This window comes from Oncorhynchus kisutch, linkage group LG26 (assembly GCF_002021735.2).
Source record: "Oncorhynchus kisutch isolate 150728-3 linkage group LG26, Okis_V2, whole genome shotgun sequence".
Classification (NCBI taxonomy): Eukaryota; Metazoa; Chordata; class Actinopteri; order Salmoniformes; family Salmonidae; genus Oncorhynchus; species Oncorhynchus kisutch.
Window position 1 is genome coordinate 19677439 of NC_034199.2, and position 19083 is coordinate 19696521.

Consider the following 19083-nt stretch of genomic DNA (forward strand, 5'->3'; position numbering starts at 1 on the left):
CAGTGCCCGACCTCACTAATGCTCGTGGCTGAATGGAAGCAGGTCCCCACACGAACAGCAGTTGTCCACATACTTCTGGTCATGTAGTGTACATACTCAAAGGATTTAGTTAGGTAGCCAAACACCCCCACACACACCACAGAACAGCACAGGAGTCAGTAGTCTGTCAGACACAGGGTGGAGGGATAATGGATTTACCAGGATGTTTTGCAGTGTTTATGATTGTTGTTGTTTTAATATGCTCATATTAAAAGAGCCTATTTTATTGGAAGTAAAATGTTAACCCTACAGATACACTTGCAGATTGCGCTTACAGCTTGACAAGAGCTGATGGAATTCTTAGCAAGTCCTATACCTAGATCCTATACCTAGATCCTATACCTAGATCCTATACCTAGATCCTATACCTAGATCCTATACCTAGATCCTATACCTAGACAGCTTCTCATTTGCTCAAACTTTTTTCTTTGCTTCCCGATGTACAATATTATGTCTGACTTTCCACTGTAGTGGGGTACTTCTGGGTTTCAGGGTGGGTGTGAGGGTGTGTCTTGTATTTAGATTATATTTTATTGGTGGGTGTCTCCTTTAATGGTTTGAAATAGAACATCCTTCTGAGGTCGCTATGTGTGTCTTTAAGCGCCATTGTGAAGTCAAAGGCAATTTTCTGGATTGTGTGCACAATTGCTTATTTTATTTGACCAAGGCCTCTTTTTCAAGAGAACCCTTCATGAACACAATTTATAAAAATGTACAACATGCGAACATACAGCACGATACAAACATACCATACTACAAGCCGTTTCAGAACAAACACATTCTTCAACAATGAGGTCCTTCATTAACAACTTGAACTGCCCTTTGAGGCGCCAGAGCATCTGTAGATCATTCCATTTACGGAGCGATTTCCCTAATTCTGTAGTGGTCAACAGGACCTCTAGAGTTATAGCCATCCCTGTGATCAGGTCTGGTGGCTCGTATGTCTGTAATTTAAAGTAAAGTCAAATATGGCGGAAGTTTGCACAATTGGGCTTTATGAACAAAAAGAGAGCAGTGCATGATCTGCGAGACTTAAGTGAGGGCCAGCCTACTTTCTGATACAGAATGCAATGATGTGTACTGAACCTATTGCCAATAATAAAGCGTAGATCACTATGATAAGCCATTGGATGCAGTTTAAATAATATACTGGCTATTTCATCAAAAATGTAATATATTGTTCTCTCTCTCTCCCTTCCACACTCTTTCTTTCTTTCCATTTGTCCTCCAGCCCCACTGTGTCCTCCTGGCGTCTAAAGAGAACAGCGCTCCAGTGAAGCTGGGAGGGTTCGGCGTGGCCATCCAACTGGGAGAGTCAGGACTGGTGGCTGGAGGTACACAACACATTGCATGCTGGGAATGTCCCTGTGCATCACTCAGATGTTTGCAGATCTGAATTGGGACTGGCTGTCAGGCTCCGTCCAATATCCACACTAAAATACCACATGGAATGAAGCAGAATGTACTGGCCATGCATTCTACATGGATATTGGAAAAGAGGCAATATTTACACTAGTATACCATATAGAATGCATGGCCAGTACATTCTGCTTCATTCCATGTGGTATGCTAGTATGGCTATTGGAGCGTAGCCGCTCTCTTCTCACTTTGCTCTCTCACACAGGAAGGATACAACTTTTATCAACGTACTGTAGTCGGTACTTGTAACTAGTACCTGCAATCAGCTTGTTTATGCTATTTATACATTCATATAGTTAATTAATAATACAATCAAATAATTGGGAAAGATTGGCACCATTTAATTGGACAGACTTAGATTTCTGGGGTCAACTATCTCCTTAAAGCGCAACTGAAGGCAATAAACAACTGATTTGATAGGCTGTTTTCTGTGGCAATGTTATTAGTCAGAAACATTTATTCTAGTGTCAAAATTTACTACAGTGTAAATAGGTTAATTTTGTTCATAAAGTCAGTTTTTCCCCCAAAACTGTCTTTTGTAAGTGAGTTTGTCATGACTTGAAGGTTTGATTTTGCTTTCGACAATGCTCTCTTACCCACGAACACAGGATACACAGCTGCAGTTGTTGCGCTCTATCCAATCCTACCGCAGAACACACAGACAGTGAGACAAACCTGCCCATCAGCGCAGAGGATCAGACTTTGTTTACGTAAGACAACAGGTCTCACATTTTTTAGTTGAGAAATACTGCACCAAACACCTTAGCTAGATGTAAAATTGCATGACTAAAACCTCCTTGGCGAAAACGTTAAAATGAATTACAAGATTTCTTAAATTAGATTAATTCAGAATATTTTGAGGAAGTAATACTGGCTTTGTTCCTATGGTGTCTCATGGGGGACAAATATCAGTAACTGCCACATTGAACCACACCAAGACTTAAATCAAGATGTTCTTAATGAGCAACAGAGAAACACATGCGTAATCAGTGTGTTCAGTCGCTCCAAGGGTAACGTCACATGTAGTGTACCAGATGTATGAATGAATTGTTAGGTTAACATTTCATTTGAATGAGTGTTTTCACAGCAGACAAGATAAACCAACAAACTATGCTCCCCGGTGCCTGAATCAGGGAGGAAAATATATTTATCTTCATCCCTGATGCATTGTAATGCATTACTCATGATATTGACACATCAGCCATCAGCTTTCGTCACACATTGGTTTGACCCAATAATCAAATTTCCTCTTACTAACAAATCAAATTGTATTTGTCACATTAGCCAAATACAACAGGTTCCCTAGACCTTATAGTGAAATGCTTATTTACAAGCCCTTAACCAACAATGCTGACACGTGTGTTTTAACAGGACGTTGAAACTACACACCTGTGTACGTGGCCTGACCTTAAAATAGGATTTAGACCTGACTGTGTCTGGTCAATCATGTTAGCACACACAAAAAAATTGCCAAAGACTCCAGCCACCCAAGACTGTTCACCATGTTCCCGTCCAGCAGGCAGTACCAGTGCATCAAGGCTCAGTCCAACAGACTCCTAAACAACTTCTATCCCCTGGCCATAAGGCTGTTAAATTGCTAATAACTACTGCTCTCCCTCTCCCACAGACTATCCACGCGGACTCTATGCCCACAGGCTCTACCCACTCACTGCCACTCTTACTCACACGCACACACACCTACTCACATACACACACCCTCACTCACAGACTCATTACTAATTACCACATGCTTACACCCAGTAAGCAGGACAGGAAAATGGTACAATTCACACACAAAATGGTACAATTCACGCACTTGTCAAGAGAACATCCCTGGTCATCCCTACTGCCGCTGATCTGGCAGACTCACTAAACACAAATGCTTCGATTGTAGATTAAGTTTCACTGTTGAAGTGTGCCTCTGACTGTCCATAAATTTAAAAAACAAGAAAACCATTCCGTCTGGGTTGCTTAAAAGGATCGGACCCTTTGTTTCAATTTTCACCTAAAATAACATACCCAAATCTAACTGCCTGTAGCTCAGGACCTAATGCAAGGATATGCATATTCTTGATGCCATTTGAAAGGAAACACTTTTACATTTGTGGAAATTAGAAATTAATGTAGGTGAATATAACACATTAGATCTGGTAAAATATAATACAAAAAAAACATGCTTTTTTTAATAATCTTTTGAAATGCAAGAGAAAGGCCACAATGTAAACTCGGCATAAAAATAAACGTCATCTCATTGTCAACTGCGTTTATTTTCAGCAAACTTAACATGTGTAAATATTTGTATTAACATAAGATTCAACAACTGAGACATAAACGGAACAAGTTCCACAGACATGTGACTAACAGAAATGGAATAATGTGTCCCTGAACAAAGGGGGGTCAAAATCAAAAGTAACAGTCAGTATCTGATGTGGCCACCAGCTGCATTAAGTACTGCAGTGCATCTCCTCCTCATGGACTTCACCAGATTTGCCCGTTCTTGCTGAGATGTTACCCCACTCTTCCACAAAGGCACCTGCAAGTTCCCAGACATTTCTGGGGGGAATGGCCCTAGCCCTCACCCTCCGATCCAACAGGTCCCAGAAGCGCTCAATGGGATTGAGATCCGGCTCTTCGCTGGCCATGGCAGAACACTGACATTCCTGTCTTGCAGGAAATCACGCACAGAACGAGCAGTATGACTGGTGGCATTGTCATGCTGGAGGGTCATGTCAGGATGAGCCTGCAGGAAGGGTACCACATGAGGGAGGAGGATGTCTTCCCTGTAACGCACAGCATTGAGATTGCCTGCAATGACAACAAGCTTAATCTGATGATGCTGTGCCACACCGCCCCAGACCATGAAGGACCATGAAGGACCCTCCTCCTCCAAATCGATCCCGCTCCAGAGTACAGGCCTCGGGGTAACGCTCATTCCTTTGACGATAAACGCGAAACCGACCATCTCCCCTGGTGAGACAAAACTGCGACTCGACGGTGAAGAGCACTTTTTGCCAGTCCTGTCTGGTCCAGCGACAGGGGGTTTGTGCCAATAGGCAACCGTTGTTGCCGGTGATGCCTGTTGAGGATCTGCCTTATAACAGGCCTACAAGCCCTCAGTCCATCCTGTCTCATTCTATTGCGTACAGTCTAAGCACTGATGGAGGGATTGTGCATTCCTGGTGTAACTCGGGCAGTTGTTGTTGCCTTCCTGTACCTGTCCCGCAGGTGTGATGTTCGGATGTACCGATCCTGTGCAGGTGTTGTTACACGTGGTCTTCCACTGCGAGGATGATTATCTCCTTTTTTTGGGGGGAGGTGCAAGTAAAGCATTTCACTGTACTTCAAATCAAACTTTATTTGCCACATGCGCCGAATACAACAAGTGTAGACTTTACCGTGAAATGCTTACTTACAAGTCCTTAACCAACAGTTCAGTTCAAGAAGAAAATATTTACCAAGTAGGCTGAAATAAAAAGTAATAATAAAAAGTAACACATTAAGAATAATGAGGCTATATACAGGGGGCAGTGATAACGAGTCAGTGTGCAGGGGTACAGGCTAGTTGAGGTGATCTTGTAGGTGGGGGCGAAGTGACTGCATAGGTAACAAACAAACAGCGAGAGGCAGCAGTGTACGGGGGGGGGGTCCTATGTAAATTGTCCGGTGGCGATTTTTATTAATTGTTCAGCAGTCTAATGGCTTGGAGGTAGAAGCTGTTGAGGAGCCTTTTGATCCTAGACTAGGCGCTCCAGTACTGCTTGCCGTGCGGTAGCAGAGAAAACAGTCTATAACTTCAGTGACTGGAGTCTCTGACAATTTTATGGGCCGTTTGCATTACCCTGTGTAGCACCTTACAGTCAGATGCAGAGCAGTTGCCATACAAGGCGGTAATGCAACCGGTCAGGATGCTCTCGATGGTGCAGCTTTTGAGGATCTCATGACCCATGGCAATTTTTTTCAAGCTCCTGAGGGGGAAAAGGTTTTGTCATGCCCTCTTAACAACTGTCTTGGTATGTTTGGACCATGATAGTTCGTTGGTGATGTGGACACCAAGGAACTTGAAACTCTCGACCCACTCCACTACAGCCCTATCGATGTTAATGGGGGCCTGTTCGGCCCGCATTTTCCTGTAGTCCACGATCAGCTCCTTTGTCTTGCTCACATTGAGGGAGAGGTTGTTGTCCTGGCACCACACTGCCTGTTCTCTGACCTCCTCCCTATAGGCCGTCTCATCGATGATTGTCGATGATCAGGCCTACCACTGTTGTGTGTCAGCAAACTTAATGATGGCGTTGTGTTTGGCCACGCAGTCGTGGGGGAACAGGGAATACAGGAGGGGACTAAGTACACACCCCTGAGGAGCCCCAGTGTTAAGGATCAGCGTGGCAGACGTGTTGTTGCCTACTCTTACCACCTGGGGGCGGCCCATCAGGAAGTCCAGGATCCAGTTGCAGAGGGCGGTGTTTAGTCCCAGAGTCCGTAGCTTAGTGATGAGCTTCGTGGGCAATATGGTGTTGAATGCTGAGCTGTAGTCAATGAACAGCATTCTCACATAGGTGTACATTTTGTCCAGGTGAGAAAGGGCGGTGTGGAGTGCGATTGAGATTGCGTCATCTGTGGATCTGTTGGAGTGGGTCTAGGGTGTACAGGAGGATGCTGTTGATTACCAGCCTTTCAAAGCACTTTATTGCTACCGACGTGAGTGCTACGGGGAGGTAATCATTTAGGCAGGTTACCTTCACTTTCTTGGCCACAGGGACTATGGTGGTCTGCTTGAAACATGTAGGTATTACAGACTCGGTCAGGGAGAGAATGAAAATGTCAGTGAAGACCCGCTGACATTGGTCCGCGCATGCTTTGAGTACACGTCCTGGTAATCCATCTGGCCCAGCGGCTTTGTGAATGTTGACCTGTTTAAAGGTTTTGTTCACATCGGCTACCAAGAGCGTTATCACATAGTCATCCAGAACAGCTGGTGCTCTTGTGCATGCTTCAGTGTTTCTTGCCTCGAAGCAAGCATAAAAGGCATTTAGCTCGTCTGGTAGGCTCGCATCACTGGCCAGCTCACGTCTGGGTTTCCCTTTGTAGTCCATAATAGTTTAAGACCTGCCACATCTGACGAACGTCAGAGCCGGTGTAGTAGAATTCAATCTCAATCCTGTATTGACGCTTTGCTTGTTTGATGGTTCATCTGAGGGCATAGCGGGATTTCTTATAAGCGTCCGGACTAGACTACAGCTCCTTGAAAGCGGCAGCTCTTGCCTATAGCTCAATGAGGATGTTGCCTGTAATCCATGGCTTCTGGTTGGGATATGTATGTACAGTTGCTGTGGGGACAACATCACCGATGCACTTATTGATGAAGCCGATGACTGAGGTGGTGTGTTCTTCAATGCCATTGGATGAATCCCTGAACATATTCCAGTCTGTGCTAGCAAAACAGTCCTGTAGTGTAGCATCCGCGTCATCTAACCACTTCCGTATTGAGCGAGTCACTGGTACTTCCTGGTTTCGTTTTTGCTTGTAAGCAGGAATCGGGAGGATAGAATTGTGGTCAAATTTTACAGAGGGAGGGAGAGAGCTTTATATGCGTCTCTGTGTGTGGAGTAAAGGTGGACTAGGATTATTTTTCCCTGCCTGCACATGTGACGTGTCACGCCTTGGTCATAGTATTTTGTGTTTTCGTTATATATTTGGTCAGGCCAGGGTGTGACATGGGTTTATTTTGTTGTGTTTCGTATTGGGGTTTTGTAGGCATTGGGATTGCGGCTGAGTAGGGGTGTAGCATAGGTTTGGCTGCCTGAGGCGGTTCTCAATCAGAGTCAGGTGATTCTCGTTGTCTCTGATTGGGAACCATATTTAGGTAGCCGGGGTTTCACTGTGTATTTTGTGGGTGATTGTTCCTGTCTCTGTGTAGTTTCACCAAATAGGCTGTAATAGGTTTTCTCGTTCAGTTTGTTGTTTTGTATATTTATAGTTATTTCATGTATCGCTATTCTTCATTAAAGAACATGAGTAACCACCACGCTGCATTTTGGTCCGATCCTTGCTACACCTCCTCGTCCGAGGAGGAGATGCTGGTAAAATTTGGTAAAACTTATTTAAGTTTGCTTGCATTAAAGTTCCCTGCAACTAGGAACACCACTTCTGGGTGAGCATTTTCTTCTTTGCTTATGGCCTTATAGAGTTGGTTGAGAGCGGTCTTGTTTGAGAGTGCCAGCTTCACTTTGTGGTGGTAAATAGACGGATACAAATAATACAGATGAGTATTATATGATGGCAATTTGCATATACTCCAGAATGTTATGAAGAGTGATCAGATGAATTGCAATTAATTGCAAAGTCCTTCTTTGCCATGCAAATGTACTGAATCCCCCAAAAACATTTCCACTGCATTTCAGCCCTGCCACAAAAGGACCACCTGACATCATGTCAGTGGTTCTCTTGTTAACACAGGTGTGAGTGTTGACGAGGAAAAGGCTGGAGATCACTCTGTCATGCTGATAGAGTTCGAATAACAGACGGGAAGCTTCAAAAGGAGGGTGGTGCTTGGAATCATTGTTCTTCCTCTGTCAACCATAGTTACCTGCAAGGGAACACGTGCCGTCATCATTGCTTTGCACTAAAAGGGCTCCACACGCCAGGATATTGCTGCCAGTAAGATTGCACCTAAATCAACCATTTATCGGATCATCAAGAACTTCAAGGAGAGCGGTTCAATTGTTGTGAAGAAGGCTTCAGGGCGCCCAAGAAAGTCCAGCAAGCGCCAGGACCGTCTCCTAAAGTTGATTCAGCTGCGGGATCGGGGCACCACCAGTACAGAGCTTGCTCAGGAATGGCAGCAGGCAGGTGTGAGTGCATCTGCACACACAGTGATGTGAAGAATTTTGGAGGATGGCCCGGTGTGAAGAGGGGCAGCAAAGAAGCCACTTCTCTCCAGGAAAAACATCAGGGACAGACTGATATTCTGCAAAAGGTACAGGGATTGGACTGCTGAGGACTGGGGTAAAGTCATTTCCTCTGATGAATCCCCTTTCCGATTGTTTGGGGCATCCGGAAAAAAGCTTGACCGGAAAAGACAAGGTGAGTGCTACCATCAGTCCTGTGTCATGCCAACAGTAAAGCATCCTGAGACCATTCATGCACATGTGGGGTTGCTTCTCAGCCAAGGGAGTGGGCTCACTCACAATTTTGCCTAAGAACACAGCCATGAATAAAGAATGGTACCAACACATCCTCAGAGAGCAACTTCTCCCAACCATCCATGAACAGTTTGGTGACGAACAATGCCTTTTCCAGCATGATGGAGCCTCTTGCCATAAGGCAAAATTGATAACTAAGTGGCTCGGGGAACAAAACATCGATATTTTGGGTCCATGGCCAGGAAACTTCCCAGACCTTAATCCCATTGAGCACTTGTGGTCAATCCTCAAGGCCGGTGGACAAACAAAAACCCACAAATTCTGACAAACTCCAAGCATTGATTATGCAAGAATGGGCTGCCATCAGTCAGGTTGTGGCCCAGAAGTTAATTGACAGCATGCCAGGGCGGATTGCCGGGGTCTTGGAAAAAGAAGGGTCAACACTGCAAATATTCACTCTTTGCATCAACTTCATGTAATTGTCAATAAAAGACTTTGACACTTATGAAAAGGTTATAATTATACTTCAGTATTCCATAGTAACATCTGACAAAAATATCATAAGACACTGAAGCAGCAAACTTTGTGAAAATTAATATTTGTGTCATTCTCAAAATTTTGGGCCACGACTGTAAATTGTCAGTTTCTTTGTTCAGCCACGTCTCGGGGAAACATAAGATGTTTTTAATGTCCTGTTGGTAGGATAATCTTAATAGTAGGTCATCAATTTTATTTTCTAACGGTTGCACGTTAGCAAGAAGAATGGAAGCTATTGGGAGTTTACTCGCTTTCCTACGGATTCTCAGGAGTCCCTGTCTGCGTCCCCATTTCCGGCATCTTTTATTCGCGGAAAAGGTGTGGATCTGGTCCGGTTCCAGTGAAAACAGGATATCCTTCTCATCGGACTCATTAAAGGAAAAAGTTTCTTCCAGTCCGTGGTGAGTGATCGCTTTTCTAATGTCTAGAAGTTATTTTCGGTCTTAACCTCTCTGCGCACGGAACCCGCTAGCGGGCTGAAATTCCACAACATACGGTGATCGCTACATAAATAGTCATATTAAACATTCATGAAAATACAAGTGTCGAAAGCCTAGAATCTTGCTAATCCAACTGCGTTGTCAGATTTAAAAAAGGATTTACTGCGAAAGGATACGATGCGATTATCTGAGCATAGAGCCCCATAAACTATTTTAAACAGCACAGGCGTAACATAATCACAAACTGCATTAAAATAAATTGTTTACCTTTGACGATCTTCGTCTGTTTGCAATTCCAATGCTCATTGTTACACAATGAATGATCTTTTGTTTGATCAAATTTGTTTTTATAGCCTAAAACGAAACATTTTGTGAACTGCTTGTGTCGTGAATTCCGTCTCATTCCATTTTCGACGACACATTCCAGGTAAATAACCCACACAGAACGTGACTTTTCCAGTCATGTTTGGTTTCACTGCAATCAACTGGTTTGTTTGTAACACAATCAAACCTGATGGGCCATTTCGCGGGACGTATTGACTGAAAGAAACCGATTTGAAGACAACAAGTCATGACATCATTGTGCACCATTGATTTGCCCGCTGTTTCGTTGATTGACTGTCTTTTAACCCAATGACCACTGATCGTCTTGAAATCTAGCTGGGTAGATAGCCAATGAGCTGAGCTAAACGGCAATATGCCATGTTTATGTGTATCAAGACCAACCCATGTAGTAAGCTTCAGCGTAAAGTGAGTCATTCGCTATTGAAGTTTCATACCGGAAGAAGCTACGCATATTACGCACTGCAGTGTTTGGTGAATGCGCAGATTCAGCTGTTTATAGATCATGATCATGTTTAGGATCATTCAGAGATCCTCACTGAACTTCTGGAGAGAGTTTGCTGCACTGAAAGTAAAGGGGCTGAATAATTTTGCACGCCCAATTTTTCAGTTTTTGATTTGTTAAAAAAGTTTGAAATATCCAATAAATGTCGTTCTACTTGATGATTGTGTCCCACTTGTTGTTGATTCTTCACAAAAAAATACAGTTTTATATCTTTATGTTTGAAGCCTGAAATGTGGCAAAAGGTCGCAAAGTTCAAGGGGGCCGAATACTTTCGCAAGGCACTGTATATCAATCATTATGGTGACTAAGTCAGGGAAAGCTAAATCTAAGTCTAGATATACAGATGTACACACAATTTTAGAATAAATTGATTGGGAAGGTGAGACAGAGATTGTTGTAGGACGATTCATTTAGCGATTGTGGAGGAATATTTTTTTAAACGGGAGAGGACATCGTTTTGGACTGGTAAGTTCTTATCATGCTCTAATGCCCTTGTTTGAAATTAATAATATAAAATATTATTTGTGATTTTATTTGATTTTATTTAGAAGCCATATATAAACATGCAATGTCATGAAATGTGAGATGCGTGTGTCTGCCGCCTCACCCCAACCCAAATGAAATAGCCTATTTGAGGCTGTTGAGGAGAGGGCAGGGCCACATCAATGGCCAAAGTGAAATGGAGACCGTAGATACAGCTGGTCTGTTGTAATATAATAAAGGCAGTAGATCTAGCTGGTCTGTAATAATATAATAGAGACAGTAGATCTAGCTGAAATGTCATAATATAAAAGAGACAGTAGATCTAGCAGGTAATAATAATATTATAATATATTCAACATTCAACCTTCAACTCTCTATATATATCTGTTTATTATACCTGTTGATACAGGGCTCATATGTGAAACTATTCTAACTGAACATTTTCTTTCACAGTGACACTGACTCCGAATGGGAGTCTTATCCGGTGTCCTGTGTGAATTTAGGTATGCTCTCTCTAATTCTCTCTTTCTCTCTCTCGGAGGACCTGAGCCCTAGGACCATGCGTCAGGACTACCTGGCATGATGACTCCTTGCTGTCCCCAGTCCACCTGGCCTTGCCGCTGTTCCAGTTTCAACTGTTCTGCCCGCGGCTATGGAACCCTAAACTGTTCATTTTTACTCTTGAGGTGCTGTCCTGTTGCACCCTCTACAACCACTGTGATCTCCACCCGGCACAGCCAGAAGAGGACTGGCCACCCCTCATAGCCTGGTTCCTCTCTAGGTTTCTGCCTTTCTAGGGAGTTTTTTCCTAGCCACCGTGCTTCTACACCTGCATTGCTTGCTGTTTGGGGTTTTAGGCTGGGGCTATATAAATAGATTTGATTTGATAGAGGACTGAGGGTCTTCCAAATATTGAAAGTGTGTAAATAGTTACCCATGTTATTTTGTAAATGTATATATATATTTTCATATTTTTTTAATCAATAATTATTTTTTTTTTATTTTTTTTTTATGTTTCATTTTTTTTCTCAATTCTTTGGTGGGGGGGGGGGGTGTTAGAAACCATTTTGGTATTTTGTATATAGTTATTTGTTTCCAAATGTATACCTTCACCAATTGTGAGACACCTGGGTGACTTCATGATAAATGTCATGTAGCACACTCATTTTGGAAGTTATCATTCTGAAACTTTGCACAAGTACTGTTGCACTCTTATATTTTTCACTGAAATTGTCCCCATCTGAATGTTTGTTTTATCTTGTTCATTTTAAAGATGATGATACAAATAAATAAAAAACATATGGTTTCTTTCATTGTTTTATCTAAACCAGATCTATTGTGTGTTATTCTCCTACATTCAATTCACATTTCCACAAACTTCAGAGTGTTTTCTTTCAAATGGTTCCAAGAATATGCATATCCTTGGTTCTGTGCCTGAGCTACAGGCTGTTAGATTTGGGTATGTCTTCAGGCGGAAATTGCACAAAGTAGGGGGGGGGGGGCTGCAAGAGATTTTAAGAGACGGTAGCAGCAACATTATGGACACAATAAGTTAAAAAATAACTTGTACAAAATAGTTTTTTTTTTTTACAAAATTGCACAATTGGTTGGGAGAATGTAAAACGTCAGCCATGTTCTTCGGCACCATCTTCCAGTGTGCATGTGACATATAACTTCAAACTTGAAAACGCACACTCAGAAGCGTAGTAAAGAGTGCGTAGAATATGAATATCAATGATGTTCCATGATGTTCCAATTTCTTTGGTAGTTTGTGGCTTCTGAAGCCAGAAGAAATACCACTTCTTCTTTCATATTCAGTAGAATTGACATTCTGTTCAGAAAAAAGAAGAAGTGATATTCTGTGTGAGCATGTGTGTGCGCATTCATGTGTCCATGACTTACTTGACTTAAAGGGGAACTGCACCTGCTGATTTGGCCTAGTTTTTTTTTGCTTTCTCCTCAAGAAATGGGGGTGGCCAGCAAGAAATCCTTGCCAACACCAAGACACACCCATCTGTCAGAACCTTGCCCGCAGCTGTTTCCCCCCACTCAATCACAGCAAACAAACCTCCTGCCGGTTGAGTTCAATAACTACTGCCAGATGTATGGTGAGATGCCAGAATAAGTTGTGAGTAGGTCAGTAGCCTACAGAGTAATATGAGAAGAATGCAATTGCTGAATTTAGATTTTCTAAACTAACTGTTTTGATAACTTATTTTATTTTTATTTTTGTGATGTTCCGGGGACATCCTAGCAAATAATTGTTGTTTGCAGGGCTGTTGCTGGCACAATGTCTGTGGTTTAGTCAGGTGGAGGCTTGTTTGGAATTTCCTCAAAGTGTTATCTCCAGCACTCCATTTCTTGGGATTTTTTGGTAAGAGGGTTTCCCGTTTATCTCTAATGGGGTGGCTTCGGTTCCTGTTCTTCCCAGCCAGCTGTCCGGTGATCTTGTACAGCTCCTTGGAATTTTGTTGCTTTGGCTGCTGCCTCCACCTCGCTAGCAAGCTGTTCCTTGTGTGATTTCTTTTCCCTCTTTCTGACCAACTTATTTATATTTCTGTATTCCTGCTGCAGACTTCCTCTCTTGGTGTCATCCATTTCCCAGTTGAGTTTGGTCTCCCGAATTTGCATAGATCCATTGTTGAGGGAAAATGTACTTGATACGATTGGGATGTTTTGTTGTCTCTTAGCTATCTTAAGATGAATACGCTAATTGTAAGTCGCTCTGGCTAAATGACTCAAATGTACCTGTGATTATCTTTTCTCCTAACTTCCCTGTGGCCTTGTACTTCTTCACCAGTTCTTGTGATGGCATTCTTGCATCTTGACCACTTGTCATCTATGTTTTCTCCCAATACTCAAAATATTTGAGATACGCCAGGAACGTGGAATACTGTATCTGGCTATTTTGTACTTTTCTCATCTCAAATCGCCCCTGCGTCCAACTGCCAACCTTCCTCTTCACTGCCAACTTCATCCTGTATTATCCTATCGGGGTGATAGTCAGTCGATGTCGGGCCCCTCTTGACTGACATCCAGGAGCAGTCTCCTCCATTTCCTGGTTATTGTTATGTGATCAATCATTTTTTTGTGGGCCAGGCATATCCATGTGGCTTTGTGGGTGGGTTTTTGTGGGAAGAGACTTCCTCAAATTGTTCGTTAAAAGTAATTTCCTCACCATCTTAAATAAGCATGCCCCTTTCAATAAAATGTAGAGCTAAGAACAGATTTTGCCCTTGGTTCACTCCAGACCTGACTGCCCTCGACCAGCACAAAAACACCCCGTGGCGTACTGCACTAGCATCGAATAGTCCCCACGATATGCAACTTTTCAGGGTCAGAACCAATACACACAGTCAGTTAGGAAAGCAAAGGCTAGCTTTTTCAAACAGAAATTTGCATTCTGTAGCTCTAACTCCAAAAGGTTCTGGGACACTGTCAAGTCCATGGAGAATAAGAGCACCTCCTCCCAGCTGCCCACAGCACTAAAGCTAGGAAACACTGTCACCGCCGATAAATCCATGATAATTGAGAATTTCAACAAGCATTTCTCTACGGCTGGCCATGCCTTCATCCTGGCTACCCCAACAGTTCCCCCGCAGCTACTTGCCCAAGCCTCCCCAGCTTCTCCTTCACCCAAATCCAGATGGCAGATGTTCTGAAAGAGCTGCAAATACTGGACCTGTACAAATCAGCTGGGCTAGACAATCTGGACCCTCTCTTTCTAAAATTATCCACCGCCATTGTTGCAACCCCTATTACTAGTCTGTTCAACCTCTCTGTTCAACCTCGTCCAAGATTCCTAAAGATTGGAAAGTTGCTGTGGTCATCCCCCTCTTCAAAGGGGGTGACACTCTAGACCCAAACTGTTACAGACCTATATCCATCCTGCCCTACCTTTCTAAAGGCTTCGAAAGCCAAATTAACAAACAGATCAGTGATCATTTTGAATCCCACCTTACCTTCTCCGCTGTGCAATCTGGTTTCCGAGATGGTCACCGGTGCGCCTCAGCCACGCTCAAGGTACTAAACTATATCATAACCGCCATCGATGACAGCACAGCATTGCCTTTTAGACTTCAACAATGCTCAGGTTGTATCTTCTCATCTCTCTAGCTAGTTGTGACAGCTTTCCTGTCTGGTAAAATGTTCTGAAATTCCAGTATCCAATTTTCATTTTTGACTGTTCTTTCAGTTGAGTTTGGGCACCCTTTTAGAGTAGTCTGTTCGGCTAAGGTGAGGTGAGGTTGTGTTTCTGTTTAGTTTTTGAACAACTGAATGGGTGACTAGAAATTTTTAAACTACCAGATCTTTGGTAACTTTCAAGGATTTTATGCAATCTATCACAAGACGGGTACTTCAGATTTTCACAGGTGTCTGTAATTACCTCTAACCCTCTGTGGCCTTTTCACATGTAAAATATAAGTAATTAAATAAGATTATCCCAAAAATTACCAGTTACAATAGATTGCCATAGATTTTCTGTTAATTACCAAAATAACCAAATATTCCGGTAACTGTGGTAAATTACCAGTAGCTTCGCAACCCTTCCCAGGCTGCTGTGCCCACTGTTATCTGCATTGGTCGTAGATCATTTTCCTTAGTAAGGCTCCATGATCAATAGGCGGACTGTGCTTCATCTGACCCCTCACCCTAGACCTGTCCGGTTTGGTCAGACCTGCTGGGAGTTACCTCCCACCCTGCATAGCTCTGAGGGGTTGTTGAGGTACATAAGCCCCCTCACCACGACAAGGTGACAGTCCCAGAGGAGAGCCACTCGTCCACACGTGTGTTTGACTGAATGCGTGTCTACCCTTTGTCTCTTCCCTACAGGTCGTGTAGGAACACCCCACTTCATGGCCCCAGAGGTGGTGAAGAGGGAGCCTTATGGTAAGCCAGTAGATGTGTGGGGCTGTGGCGTCATCCTCTTCATCCTGCTCTCTGGCTGCCTGCCCTTCTACGGCACAAAGGAACGCCTGTTTGAAGCCATCTGCAGAGGCAAATACAAGGTAGTAGTTGATTTACAAAACACCACCACACAATGATGTGTACAATAATAACTCCAGTCTGTGCCTATGGTATTAGTAGACTTACCCCACCTGAAAATGTGTGTGCTTTTCTCTCTCTCCGTGTGCGTGTGTGTCTCCAGTTAAACCCCAGGCAATGGGGCCATATCTCAGAGAGCGCTAAAGACCTGGTGAGACGGATGCTCATGCTGGACCCTGCAGAGAGAATCACTGTCTACGAGGCGCTCAACCACCCCTGGCTCAAGGTACACACACACACTGTCTGCCTCAAACTCCACTGGATCACAGCTCACAGCATACTGTAAATGATGGTGCATTATGTGAACATTTTGTGGGGGGGGGTATTTCAAATGGTACTGTAATTCCACCCCACAGAATACAGTACTGTATTTTTACAGTGGCAAACATGTTTTGACCACGAGTGGATGCATCGTATTGTTGTGTGGCTCAAGGCTGTATCTGTTGCACCCATTCAGGAAAGGGCTGTACAAAGTTAACTGGTATGTTGTATTATGGGAGCATTGATGTTTTTACAGTACATTATAAGGTATTGTACTGTGCCATTACACAGTACTTGCTTTGGTACTGTAATATGGAATACAGTCACTTGCCAGTGAGCTGCCTGTAAGTTACTGTCAAATTCACTGCAACCGCTTTACAGTGTACACACACACACACAGACACACAGACACAGACACACAGAGCCTTGTACAGCTAACCTTGTGGGGACACACAATTCAGTCCCATTCAAAATCCTAACCCTAACCTCTTCTCTTACCCTAACCTTACCCCTAACCCTAGATCCTAACCCTAAAACTAACCCTAGCTCCTAACCCTTAAAGTAATTCTAACCTTAACCCTAAACCCACTAGAAATAGCATGTTGACCTCGTGGGGACTAACAAAATGTCCGCAGTTGGTCAAATTATTGTTAGTTTACTATTCTTGTGGGGACTTCTGGCCCCCAAAATAATAGTTAAACATGTCCACACACACACACACACACACACACACACACACACACACACATTGTCTTCTTGGGATACCGAAAGGCTAGTAAAGTGAGATTGTGATTGTATTGATCAGGAGAGAGACCGTTATGCCTATAAGATCCACCTGCTAGAGACGGTGGAACAGCTGAGGAAGTTCAACGCCAGGAGAAAGCTCAAGGTTAGCTCCCCAAACTCTACTCTCCTTTTCTAGTTGGAATGACAATAGGAGTGTTAATGTTTTAAAACATTTGGTGCTGACAGGGAAGATGGTTTGTCTAACTGTCTCTGTCTCAGGGAGCCGTACTGGCAGCAGTCTCCAGCCACAAGTTTAACTCCTTCTACGGAGATCCACCAGAGGAGATGCCTGACTTCTCTGAAGACCCCACATCCTCGGGTAAGAGTAACATACACACACACGTTTGCACGTGCGGACACACAATTATTTACAACTCTGGGTTCCTGTTCCCCGGGCACCGATGATGTCGATTAAGGCAGTCCCCTGAGGGGTTGGGTTAAATGCGGAAGACACATTTCAGTTGAATACATTCAGTTGTACAACTGACGAGGTATCCCACTTTGTCTTATCTTTTTCAATGTATTGTTTTCACAAAGAAAATATCTTCTCTAGTGCTCTAACTCTTACACCGGCTTCTGAAACGTCATCCTGGAGAGCGACTGTACTGGGCTTGCAGGCTTTTGTTCCAGCCCAACACTTGATTAAACATTATCTGTAAAACATGGACTCTACGGAAGACATACACACACACAGTTTAGAATTTCTCTAACCTCTGACACAGTACTGCCGTTCTTTTTGTTGGACTAACAAGTCAATTCAGCACCTCTGAAATCTTTGGATGGGCTGCACTGTTTTCCGAGAATGTTTCAGCCACAATTCTAGTTGTTCTTTACCGTTGTTGTGTCCATGTAGTCCCTATATGAGGATGATAACTTAGTCCGTTTGTCTCAACGTATACTCTGTATTGTTTGTGTTAATGCTGCCTTCCTGATAGGACTACTTGCAGCAGAAAGTAGGTATCCCTCCTCTAGGTATATACTGCTCTGTGTCTGTGTGTTCTGTATCTGTCTGTGTTGTCCCTAGTTCTCCAGCAATCAACTCTCACACACCTAGATCCTGCCTGCGTGTGCTTTGTGTCCATTTGTTTTGTCTTGCATTATTTGTCCCTTTTTTCCCCATTTCCTGTTCAATGTATTCTCTTTTATTGTACTGTTGCCTACATAACTGTCTTACTGATTATGGATTGTCTGTTTTGACGTCCGTGCGTTGTGTGTGTGTACAGGGGCTGTGTCTCAGGTGCTGGACAGTCTTGAGGAGATCCATGCGTTGACCGACTGCAGTGAGAAAGATATGGACTTCCTACACAGTGTCTTCCAAGACGAGCATCTACACACACTACTAGATGTGAGTACACACACACACAGAATTTTTTTTTATTTTTTATTTCGCCTTTATTTAACCAGGTAGGCTAGTTGAGAACAAGTTCTCAGTGTGAACAGACAACACAGAGTTACACATGGAGTAAACAATTAACAAGTCAATAACACAGTAGGAAAAAAAAAGGGAAGTCTATATACATTGTGTGCAAAAAGGCATGAGGAGGAGAATGAGACCAACACATAGGCAGACATACTGCTAGTTGGGCCACTAAAATGTAAGTCAGACAGATGTGGTGTTTCTGTCATTAGATGACGATCGGCACCAGCTGAGTCATCTTTAACCTCCTCTCTCTGACTGACTGACTCATGTCTATGGCGGAGAGGAGTTTAGCTGGAGGTCAGACACTCAGAAACTTGAACAGCTGACTCCCACAGCTCTGTCTGCCTCTGACAGTTAGGCTACTGCTCCATTCCAATACTCTTAACTCCATTTTTGTCTGTAGGTCCTAGCTGACTACATTAACGGCTCATTTCCTTTAGCTAGCTAGCTATCTAGCCCGTTTGTAGACACCTTCCCTTGTTGACATGAAAATAAGTGAATATATGTGGGAGAAAGATTGATAAACTATATGGAGTTTGCACAGAGGGTTATGTGGAGTTATAAGCATGTTGTCATGTTGTTCTTACAGAAAGAGAAGTGGAAGATGGACAGATTAGTCTCTCACTCACTATCTCTGTCCCTGTCCCTCTCTCTTGCCAGTGT

At 43.3% G+C, this 19083-nt stretch overlaps 1 protein-coding gene across 22 annotated transcripts in view; it reads left to right on the plus strand.

Annotated features, from left to right (window-relative positions):
- LOC109871075 (peripheral plasma membrane protein CASK) overlaps nt 1–19083 on the plus strand; it is a 208126-nt gene that overhangs the window by 151768 nt on the left and 37275 nt on the right. For 10 of the 22 annotated variants that reach the window (XM_031805739.1, XM_031805742.1, XM_031805744.1 and 7 more), the window contains exons 6-12: nt 1271–1373; nt 15741–15919; nt 16057–16179; nt 17020–17103; nt 17220–17319; nt 17936–17953; nt 18224–18345. In XM_031805739.1, the coding sequence (XP_031661599.1) occupies nt 1271–1373; nt 15741–15919; nt 16057–16179; nt 17020–17103; nt 17220–17319; nt 17936–17953; nt 18224–18345 (729 nt within the window). Of the gene's footprint in view, nt 1–1270; nt 1374–13130; nt 13282–15740; nt 15920–16056; nt 16180–17019; nt 17104–17219; nt 17320–17935; nt 17954–18223; nt 18346–19083 lie in introns of those variants that run through there. The other 12 variants (XM_031805741.1, XM_031805751.1, XM_031805754.1 and 9 more) reach the window with 4 other exon arrangements.